At 42.2% G+C, this 12,176-nt stretch overlaps 1 protein-coding gene across 3 annotated transcripts in view; it reads right to left on the bottom strand.

Annotated features, from left to right (window-relative positions):
- The window catches only part of tmod1 (tropomodulin 1), a 101,534-nt gene that overhangs the window by 23,438 nt on the left and 65,920 nt on the right, over positions 1 to 12,176 (bottom strand). For all 3 annotated transcript variants that reach the window (XM_043719197.1, XM_043719192.1, XM_043719208.1), the window contains exons 5-6: positions 5,002 to 5,091; positions 4,307 to 4,437 (exon numbers count right to left, since the gene is read on the bottom strand). In XM_043719197.1, coding sequence (XP_043575132.1) covers positions 4,307 to 4,437; positions 5,002 to 5,091 — 221 coding nt within the window. The remainder of the gene's footprint in view (positions 1 to 4,306; positions 4,438 to 5,001; positions 5,092 to 12,176) is intronic.

The raw sequence follows: 12,176 nt of genomic DNA, 5'->3' as shown, positions 1-12,176 counted from the left end.
CTTCTACAATGTGTCCCAGTTCAACACTCAATTCAAGAGCAATTAAGAATGGCCAACAAATGCTGGCATTGCCAATAATGAACACATCCCACAAAAGAATAAAGAAAAATTGTTAACCCATTTGTTCTTGCGAAAGTCAAGGATATAAGACCACCGACCCCTAACATCTGTCCTATACCTACCCCCCCTTTAAATTAAGGGGGGTAGGTATAGGACAGATGTTAGGGGTAGGTTCTTTACTCAGCAAGTCGTGAGTTCATGGAATGCCCTGCCAGTAGCAGTGGTGGACTCTCCCTCATTATGGTCATTTAAGCGGGCATTGGATAGGCATATGGAGGATAGTGGGCTAGTGTAGGTTAGGTGGGCTTGGATCGGCGCAACATCGAGGGCCGAAGGGCCTGTACTGCGCTGTATTCTTCTATGTTCTATGTTCTATGTTCTAAGGTAACTTTCAGTCATAATTTCACGGATACAGCTAATCTTTAACACATAATCACACCCCAAAGGCAGCAGCAGTTCAAAATAGCTGCTCACCGCTACCTTCATTAAGACAATTTGGGAGGGTAATATATACTAGTCTATCATCCGTGTCATGAATGAATTAAAAAGAAAACTAACATTAGGTGGCTGAAATGGAAAATATGTTGCTTTTTCTCAGTACTGAGGTCAAACAATAAATACAAAACCAATAAAAACAAAGTACCATCTATAGTTAATTAATAAACACAGAAAATGTTGACATCCTCTGGAGGTTAATCAGAAACTGAAGAGGAATGGAGTTGATTTTCAGGTCAATGCCCTAACGAAGTGGTTAACTTTGTCTCACGATTGATGTTTCTGGCATGCTGAGCATTTGCAGCATTTATGGTCTTAGTTCAAATTTGTTGCAGAAGAGAAAGACTGCAGATGTCTCTACATTTGTTATTCTGCTGTTTCACATATAAACTGTGACATACTCTTACGTTAATAAAGAAATTTGTACACTGAGCTGATATTTTCTTCATGCATGAAAGAAAAAGTTTAATAATACCATTAACTATAAGTGACAATTGTAATTTACTTGTGAAATAACAACTGTGCTAACAAACTAATTCACTAAATAATGAAAGTCTTTAGATGATAATAATCCCTTGGAAATTGGGAAGTGAACACATCACTTCCTTTTGCTAATCCTGGTGGTGACAGCAACCTGCCAGGTACAGTGAGAAGGCAATTCAGCTTGTTAAGTGGGCAATTAGCAGAAAACTTCTAACAGCAATGTAATTTTGACAGCTTTGCACAAGCCCTAAGTTCAGTCAGGAGCTCAGCTACGCGGGGGTGGCATTAAAGAAAGATGTAGCCTGACTGTTTCATGGTGCAAAAACAAGTCTGCGGGCATGTGTGGGCAGATGCTTGCCATGGGAAGTGTGGTTCCTGGAGATTGCTCTCTTGGCCAATGTTTGTGGTTCATGGATGATTGTCCTCAGCTTTCTCCTTCAACGATTCTGCTACATCCTCCATGGAGGTTTTCACCTTAGCAGCACACTGACACATGGCTGCAGTGAAGACTGCTCCCTCCTCCTGAATGTGCCTGCCATCTCTAATTGGATAGTGGATTGAGAGGGGTCCTGCTCATTGGTCATATTCCAAAATAATGACTCAGAAAGCATCCTGTTCTGAAGCTACAAACTCATAAGTGAAAATATTGTGTGTCCTGAAAATATATCCCAGTATGTTCTTACAACTTAAGAGTATTAAAGCTCATATAACAGTTCACTTTCATGGAATCTTCATCTTCAGTTTGTTAAATGTATGCATAGTTTAATGGACTCACACAGAAGGCTTAAAGTTTAGGTATATAGTTAAAGTAGCATGAAAAACTACATAAAATAATCAAAAGACCAAAGGAATGCTGATTTTTATATCAAGCAGGTTAGAAACTCAGAAGGTAGGAAATTGTGCTACAGCCACGTAATGCTCTGTTAGGCCACTGCTGGAGTACTGTGAGCTTATAAAGATATATTGACTTTAGGGGGGCAGCAATGTACCTTTAATAGAATCATATGTAAACTAACAATACAAGGAGAGTTGAATAATCAGGATTGCATTCCTGAATGTTAGAAGGTTACGAGATATTTAAAAGTATAATTACTTAAAGATGTACAGCACAGAAACAGACCCTTCGGTCCAACTCGTCCAACTGGATATCCTAACCTAATCTAGTTCCATTTGCCAGCATTTGGCCCACATCCCTCCAAACCCTTCCTATGCATATACACATCCAGATGCCTTTTAAATGTTGTAATTGTACCAGCCTCCACCACTTCCTCTGGCAGCTCATTCCATACACGCACCACCCTCTGTATGAAACATTGCCCCTTAGGTCCCTTTTATATTTTCATTGGATGTGGGCATCTAGGACTGGGACAACAGTGGCGAGTTGCCTTCTTAAACCACTGCAATCCATTTGGACTAAGTACACCCGCAATACTGTAAGGGAGGAAATTCCAGGATTTTGACCCAATGACACTGATGGAATGGTCATATTTTTCCAAGTCAGGATGATTAGTCACTTGGAGGAGAACTTGCAGGCATCTGCTGCCCTTGCCCTTCTGGACAGTGGTGGCCATGGGTTTGTAAGGTCTAATGATCATTGGTGAATTTCTGCAATGCATCTTGTAGATAGTACACACTGCTGCTACTGAGTGTTGGTGGTGGAGAGAATGAATGAGGATGTGGCTGCCTTATCTGGATGGTATCAAGCTTCTTGAGTATTGGTGAAGGTGCAAGTGAGGAATGTTCCATCACATTCCTAACTTGTGCTTTGTAGATGGTGGGCAGGCTTTGGGGAAACAGGTAGTGAGTTACTCATTGTAGGATTCGTAGCCTCTGACTAAATAGGTTGAGATATTAGGAGAAATAGATAGACTATGTGGATAGAAGCTACTACCAGTGATTGGGTAAACTAATACTGAGGAGACACTGGCTAAAAATTAGAGTCAGATGTTTAAAGAGTAAAATGAGGAAACACAACACACACAAAACATGCTAGAAGTTTGGAACTCTGTTCGCAAACTTGTTAATTTTAAATCTGACAGTAACACATTTTTGTTAACCAAAGGTATTAACAATGTGAGGTAAAATTGATGGGCAGATTCAATGAACTAATTGCCCTACTCCTCTTGACTGAGATCACAGCGGGTCAGACAGCATCCATGTAGAGAGAGCAAGCTGATGTCTCGAATTTCGATAACTGTTCCTTAGAGCTGAAGTGAAGTGTGGAGGGGACAGCATTTATGCTATAGTTGGTGGGCGGCAGTGTGTGGGTGGTGGGTGTAGGGAGCCTGTGGAGAAAAGATGTTGATAGTTCAGATTAATTGAACAGGATGTGGGAATAGCAGAACAATAGTGTGTCTAACTGCTAAAAACCTGAAAGGGCAAACAATCCCTCTGGGGTGGGGGAAAGGGAAAGAGGACATGGCGACAAAGAATAGAACAAGTAAATCTAAAAGGGAAGAAATTGGAAAATGTTACAAGTAAATCTAAGAGAAAGGGCTTTTCTTTTAGCTTTACTTGTTGCATTCTCTGTTACCATGTCCTCTCTCCCACCCCACCCAGTGTCTGTTCTTTCCAATCTGGCAGTTAGGACACCATTGCTCTGCCATTCTGACATTCCGATTGCTTAGTCTGAACTATCGCCATCTCTTCTCTAGCAGCACTTTACACCCATCACCCCCACAACACCCCCTCACCCCCACCAAATATAGCATAAATGTTGGCCCCTCCACACTAAGTTCTGATGAAGAGTCATCTAGACTCTGAAAGCTTGTACTTTCAAATAAACCTATTGGACTATAACCTGATGTTAAGTGATTCTAAACCCAGACTTGAAATATTAGCTTGCTCTCTCTCCCTGGATACCGTCTTACCCGCTGTGATCTCCCGCATTTGTTGTTTTCAGTACGGATTCCAGCATCTGCAGTAATTTGCCCTACTCCTCTTCCTGTGTTAATTATTTTTCACACTTCCTGTGCTAATAGGTGCTCTTTTGAAAAGTGTACTTGTGTGAAGATGGAACAAAACTAAAATCGAATTAGCTAATTAAACATCCTAAATACATTGTTAACACAATTGTGGTTATTCCCATGACAATTTCCCTGTGTTTCCTTTTTACTTTGTTATCTCAAGCACTCAAAATCCTCACATAGGTCTGTGACATCTTTCTCATATTTGGAATTCTCTCCTTTTTCTTCGTTTATCATCAATTATGTTGAAGAAAATTCTAGCAAATCAGACAAAGAAAGAACAATGAGGTGTCTGCAATCACCTTTATGTTATTGAGGTTTATCTCCTCAAGTTCAGGGTCATTTGCCTCAACTTGCTTTAGGGTTTCTTCCACATCTGTAGAGTTTGGCAGCTCATCTGGAACTGGTTTGTACTGCGTGGGTTGGATTACACCTACACAAGGAAGAGTGTTAACAAGGATGTACTATAAAATCATTGTTCCCAACGTAAACTTGCTCACCATTAATGCTCTACACAAGTTCAATAATCTAAGGAAAACATTCCGTTTAGTATAATTCGGCATGTTACAATCCAGGACTTATGTCCTAACCAGGGAATGTTGATGAAGAAGAGCACGAACTCACCTTTATAACACTATTCTGGAACTAAATCCTGGAATATTAATTAGAAGGTCAATAATTGTCAAATTTCCATTCTGAATGCAAGCAGCTCAGCTCTGAAATCTGTTTGGATGAGGATTTAGAACACCTACCAATCTGATTGTGGGAAATAGCTAATGCATCTTAAATAGATGGTCCGTCAACCCGAAATACCATAGTAACCACATGAGCTTAGATACAATCAATAGATCTAAATGCCTAAAAGAGACCATTGGAGTTTGAACTTGAATTGTATTGGAAAAAAATACAGAATCACATTTATCAATCACACAGTTTTAATCATTTGAGGCTCAAATCAAAATGGCCCAGCTTTTAACACGGTGTGCATTTTACTCACTGTTAAGACCTTCCTTGTTAACTATGGTGCTACTGGCAAGAGCTTCATAATATTGCTGGTTGCTCATCAGTGTGTGCATACCAAGGATGGCTATAAAGAAAAACAAAAGACACACAAAGTTAATGACACATTGTTGGATGGATGCCAGTGTTATAGCTGTAATAGTACAGCTCAGGACGGGGGAAGTTCTAAAGCATATATTTTCAGTAGTATTGCCAGAATGTTGTCAGGGCACACCGTGCCTCTAGCCATTTCTTGGTATCATGTGGAGTGAATCAAATTTGCTGAAAACTGGCATCTGTGATGCTGTAGACCTTGATAGGAAGTTCACAATGGACCTTCCACTCAGCACTTTGTAGTAAAGGTAGTTACAAATGCTTCAGTCTTATCTTTTCCACTGATGTGCTGGGCTCTTCCATCATTGAGAATGGTGATATTTGTGGAGCTTTGACCTCCAATGAGTTGTTTAATTATGCACCAGCATTCACAACTGAGTGAGGCAAGACTGCAGAGCTTAAATAGAACATAAAACATAGAATATTACACTGCAGTACAGGCCCTTCAGCCCTCAATGTTGCACTGATCCATGAAACCCATCTAACCTACACTATTCCAGTTTTATCTGTATGTCTATCCAATGACCATTTAAATGCCCTTAAAGTTGGCGATTCTACTACTGTTGTAGGCAGGCCATTCTATGCCCCTACTACTCTCTGAGTAAAGAAACTACTTCAGACATTTGTCCTATATCTATCACCCCTCAATTTAAAGCTCTGTTCCCTCATGCTAGTCATCACCATCCGAGGAAAAAGGCTCTCACTGTCCCAGCCTATCTAACCCTCGGATTATCTTATATGTTTCAATTAAGTAACCTTTCAACCTTCCCTCTAACAAAATCAGCCTCAAGTCCCTGAGTCTTTCTTCATTAGACCTTCCCTCCATACCAGGCAACATCCGAGTAAATTCTGGATTAGTGGTGCTGGAAGAGCACAGCAATTCAGGCAGCATCCGAGGACAGGCAAAATCGACGTTTCGGGCAAAAGCCCTTCATCAGGAATAAAGGCAGAGAGCCTGAAGCATGGAGAGATAAGCTAGAGGAGGGTGGGGGTGGGGAGAGAGTAGCATAGAGTCTGAGGAAATGACCTGGGAGTTGCAATGAGAGAGAGACTCCCTGAGATTCTTGTAGAGAGAAGAGGAAAACTTCTTCAAGGCAGGCATCCTTGCAAGAGGATTCGCAGTAGGGTTAAAATCAACGAGGTAAAAAGACCTGTCCGGACTTGTCCGACCTGCCCAACTCCTTTTCCACCTATCCACTCCACCCTCTCTTCCCTGACCTATCACCTTCAGGCTCTCTGCCTTTATTCCTGATGAAGGGCTTTTGCCCGAAACGTCGATTTTGCCTGTCCTCGGATGCTGCCTGAATTGCTGTGCTCTTCCAGCACCACTAATCCAGAATCTGGTTTCCAGCATCTGCAGTCATTGTTTTTAACATCCGAGTAAATGTCCTCTGAACCCTTTCCATAGCTTCCACATGCTACCTATAAAGCGGTGACCAGAACCCGCAATACTCCAAGTGAGGCTACACCAGAGTTTTGTACAGCTGCAGCATGACCTCGTGGCTCTGAAAATCAATCCCTCTGCTAATAAAAGCTAACACACCGTATGCCTTCTTCACAACCCTATCAACCTGGGTGGCAACTTTCAGGAATCTATGTACATGGACACTGAGATCTCTCTGCTCATCTATACTACCAAGAATCTTGCCATTAACCCAATACTCTGCATTCCTGTTACTCTTTCCAAAGTGAATTACATCACACTTTTCCACATTAAACTCCATTTGCCACCTCTCAGCCCAACTCTGCAGCTTATCTATCCCTCTGTATTCTACATCATCCTTCGACACTACCCACAACTCCATCAACCTTAGTGTCATCTGCAAATTTACTAACGCATCCTTCTGTGCTGTCATCCAGATCATTTATAAAAATGACAAACAGCAGTGGCCCCAAAACAGATCATTGTGGTACACCACTAGTAACTGAACTCCAGGATTGACATTTCCCATCAACTACCACCCTCTGTCTTCTTTCAGCTAACCAATTTCTGATCCAAACTGCTAAATCACCCTCAATTCCACACCTCCATATTTTCTGCAATAGCCTACCACGGGGAACCTTATCAAACCAAAGATGTGCAGGTCAGGTGAATTGGCCATGCTAAATTGCCCGTAGTGTTAGGTAAGGGGTAAAATGTAGGGGTATGGGTGGGTTGCGCTTCGGCGGGTCGGTGTGGACTTGTTGGGCCGAAGGGCCTGTTTCCACACTGTAGTCTAATCTAATCTAATCTAATCTAATCTAATCAAACACCTTACTGAAACCCATATACACCACATCAACCGCTTTACCCTCATCCATCTGTTTTGTCACCTTCTCAAACAACTCAATAAGGTTTGTGAGGCATGACCTACCCTTCAGAAAACCATATTCACTCTCCCTAATCAATTTATTCCTTTTGCGATGATTATAAATTCTATCTCTTATAATCTTTTCCAACACTGTACCCACAACCGAAGTAAGGCTCACTGGTCTATAATTACCAGGGTTGTCACTACTCCCTTTCTTAAATAACGGAGCAACATTTGCTATCCTCCAGTCTTCTAGCACTATTCCTGTTGACAATGACGACATCATGATAAAAAACAAAGACTCTGCAATCTCCTCCCTGGCTTTCCAGGGAATCCTAGGATAAATCCTATCCAGCCCAAGGGACGTACCTATTTCCACATTTTTCAGAATTACTAAAACCTCCTCCTTATGAACCTCAATCCCTTCTCGTCTAGTAGCCTATATCTCAGTATTGTCCTCGACAACATTGTCTTTTTCCTGTGTGAATACTGACATAAAATATTCATTTAGCCTTCCCCTATCTCCTCTGGCTCCACGCACAACGTCCCACTACTATCCTTGATTGGCCCAAATCTTACTCCAGTCATTCTTTTACTTCTGTTTTGCTTGAAGCTTTAGAGTTTTGCTTGATTACATCCGCCAATGACTTCTCATGTCCCCTCCTGGCTCTTCTTACCTCTCTGTTTCGGTCTTTCCTGGCTGACTTGTAACTCTCAAGTGTCCTAACTGAGCCTTCATGTCTCATCCTAACATAAGCCTTCTTCTTCCCCTTGACAAGAGATTCAACTTCTTTAGTAAATCATGGCTCCCTCGCTCGACAGCTTCCTCCCTGCCTAACAGGTACATACTAACCAAGGACACATGGTAGCTGTTCCTAGAATAAGCTCCACATTTCAATGGCACCCATCACCAGTTTCCTTCCCCATCCTATGCATCCTAAATCTTGCCTAATCACTTCATAAATGCCTTTCCTCCAACTCTAACTCTTGCCCTGCAGTATATACCCATCCCTTTCCATCACCAAACTAAACAAAACCGAAATGTGGTCACTATCACCAAAGTGCTCACCTATCTTTAAATCTAACACCTGGCCAGGTTCATTACCCAGTACCAAATCCAATGTAGCCATGTCCCTTTGTTGGCCTATCTACATACTGTGTCAGGAAACCCGTCTGCACACATTAAACAAAAACTGACCTTTCTAAAGTACTTGGACTATAGTATTCCCAGTTAATATTTGGAAAATTAAAGGCCCCCATAACAACTACCCTGTCACTCTTGCTCCTATCAAGAATTATCTTTGCTATCCTCTCCTCTACATCTCTGGAACTATTTGAAGGCCTTTTAGAAGACTCCCAACAGGGTAACCTTTTCTTTCCTGTTTCTAACCTCAGCCCGTGCTACCTCAGTAGATGAGACCTCAAACATCCTTTCTGCCACCGTAATACTGTCCTTGATTAACAATGCCGCACCTCCCCACTTTTACCAACTTCTCTGTTATTACTGAGACATCTAAATTCCGGAATCTGCAATAACCATTCCTGTTCCTGACCAATCCAAGTCTCTGAAATTGGATCTGTTGGTTGCTTAGCTCGATCTCTTTCTGCTTATGCTCTTTGGTACACGATTAGTCCTGTTTTGTAACTTCACTGGGTTGACACTTCACTGTTAGGTATGCTTGGTGCTACTTCTGGCATGCCCTCCTGCACTTTTCATTAAACCATGGTAGTGGGCTTGACTTGATGGAATAATATGGGTGGCACGGTGGCTCAGTGGTTAGCACTGCTGCCTCACAGCACCAGGGTCCCAGGTTCGATTCCAGCTTCAGGCAACTGTCTGTGTGGAGTTTGCACATTCTCCCTGTGTCTGCATGGGTTTCCTCCGGGTGCTCTGGTTTCCTCCCACAATCCAAAGATTCACAGGCCAGGTGAATTGGCCATGCTAAATTGCCCATAGTGTTAGGTGCATTAGTCAGAGGGAAATGGGTCTGGGTGGGTTACTCTTCGGAGGGTCGGTGTGGACTGGTTGGCCCGAAGGGCCTGTTTCCACACTGTAGGGAATGTAATCTAATAGAGTGGGTGATACTCTGGGATATAAGGTTGCAGATTGTGATGTGGTTTAATTCAAATTGTGGTGGCCCACTGCGCCTCATAGAAAATTACTGGTCATGGAATAAGAGGCACGGTAGCAACTGACTTATGGCTTTGTGTGCAAGAGAAAATGTCAAAGTTTGTGGATGATATAAAACCTGGGGAAGTTGTAAACTTCAAGGAGGATAATGTAGAACTTCAAAAGAATATTGACATTTTGGTGGAGTGGGTGGATATATGGCACATGAAGTTAAACATGGAGACGTGTGAGGTGATACACGTTGGTACAGAGAACAAGGAAAGATTATGTAAACTAAAGAATACACAGCAGCAGTAGAAATGTCTGGGTATATTTGTATATGTATATGTATTGTAAGTCATTTGGCCAGACAGATAGAGAGAGCTGGTTGTTAATAAAGTATTAAGAATACTAGGCTTCATGAATATGATCATAGATACAAGAACAATGAGGTTATAATGAACCTATATAAGACACTGGTCAGACTTCAGTCGGCTTCTGGTATACAATCCCGGATGTCACACTTTAAGAAGGATGTGAATGCATTAGAGAGAGTAGAAGATATTTATCACAACAGTTTCAGGGATAAGACTCTTTAGTTCTGAGGAAAACTTAGGGAAGTTGAGAGAGTCCTCTTTGGATTTGGAAAGATATGAGGGGATTTGACAAAGCTTTACAAAATCCTGAGTGGTCTGGACAGATTGGATAGGTAGAATTGTTCCCACTCGTAAATGGACTGAGAGTCGGGGTGCATTACAAAGAAGGAAATGTGAGGTGAGAGAAATCTTCCACAGTGAGTTGCTAGAGTCTGAATGCACTGTTTGAAGTGTGGTAGGGGCAGGTTCAATTGTGTCATTTCAGAAGGCTTTGGATAATTATTCAAAGAAAAACAGTATTCTGGGTTTTGGGGAAAGGGTAGGAGATTGATAAGTTAAAATGCTCAGAGAGCATTGAATGACATTTCTAAACTAAAACCTTAAAAGAATAAAATTAGCTCAAGCAGCAGGTTTGACAAATTTGACCCAGCAAAGTTCTTTTAGATTAGATTCCCTACAGTGTGGAAACAGGCCTTCAGCCCAACAAGTCCACACCAACCCTCCAAAGAGTAACCCACCCAGACCCCTACCCTATATTTACCCCAACTAATGTATCTAACACTATGAGCAATTTAACATGGCCAATTCACCTGACCTACACATTTTTGGATTAGAGTCTAGATTAGAGTGATGCTGGAAAAGCACAGCAGGTCAGGCAGCAACCGAGGAACAGGAAAGTCGACATTTCGGGCAAAAGCCCTTCAAAAAGGAATGAATGCAGGGAGCCTGCAGGGTGGAGAGATAAATGGGAGGGAGGTGGGGCTGGGGAGAAGGTAGCAAAGAGTTCAGTAAATGGTTGAAAAGCTTCAGGGCAGAGGAGATGACCTGGGGGTTGCAGTGAGAGAGAGACTCACTAAGATCCTTGTAGAGAGAGGAGAGAACTTCTTCAAGGTAGGCATTCTTGCAGCCTACTCCCGTTCCTCTTTCTTATGGTCTTACGCCAGACCAGGGAAGGATGGCAGATTTGTTTTTCTAAAGGATATCAATGAACCAGACAGGTGTTTATGCCAATCAATTCATGTTCCTCCTCAGATGTTTAATTCCTTCTGGCATGGTGGGATCCAAACCTGAGATCCCAGAGCAGTACCTGGATCTCCGGATTATTAGTCCAGTGACAATACCTTTTTGACAGTACTCCCATGTGAGTTATCTTTATGTGAAAGTAATCCAGGAAAGCTGTTACGAAGAAAATTTGAGGATTTTAACCCAATAATAAGGAAGGAAAAGTTTGCCCAAATCAAGATGGTGTGTGACTTGGAGGGAACTTGGAGGTGATACTTTTACGATAATCATAGAGTCACAGAGTCATAGAGATGTACAGCATGGAAACAGACCCTTCGGTCCAACTCGTCCATGCCGGCTGGATATCCCGACCCAATCTAGTCACACCTGCCAGCATCTAGCCCATATCCCTCCAAACCCTTCCTACTCATATACCCATCCAAATGCCTCTTAAATGTTGCAATTGTACCAGCCTCCATCACTTCCTCTGGCAGCTCATTCCATACACGTACCACCCTTTGTGTGAAAAAGTTATCCCATACGTCTCTTTTATATATTTCCCCTCTCACCCTAAACCTATGCCCTCCAGTTTTGGTCTCCCCAATCCCAGGGAAAAGACTTTGCCTATTCACCCTATCCAAGTCCCTCATAATTTTGTAAACCTCTTCACTATCCTATCTACCTGCGACTCCCCTTTCAAGGAGCTTTGAACCTGCACTCCAAGGTCTCTTTGTTCAGCAACACTCCCTAGGACCTTACCATTAAGTGTATAAGTCCTGCTAAGATTTGCTTTCCCAAAATGCAGCACCTCGCATTTATCTGAATTAAACTCGATCTGCCATTTCTCAGCCTATTGGTCCATCTGGTCAAGATCCTGTTGTAATCTGAGATAACCCTCTTTGCTGTCCACTACACCTCCAATTTTAGTGTCATCTGCAAACTTACTAACTGTACCCCTTATGCTCGCATCCAAATCATTTATGTAAATGACAAAAAGTAGAGGACCCAGCACCGATCCTTGTGGCACTCCACTGGTCACAGGCCTCCAGTCTGAAAAAAC

The sequence above is a fragment of the Chiloscyllium plagiosum genome, chromosome 2 (genome assembly GCF_004010195.1).
Source record: "Chiloscyllium plagiosum isolate BGI_BamShark_2017 chromosome 2, ASM401019v2, whole genome shotgun sequence".
Taxonomy (NCBI): Eukaryota; Metazoa; Chordata; class Chondrichthyes; order Orectolobiformes; family Hemiscylliidae; genus Chiloscyllium; species Chiloscyllium plagiosum.
This window is presented reverse-complemented; position numbering and strand designations above follow the sequence as displayed.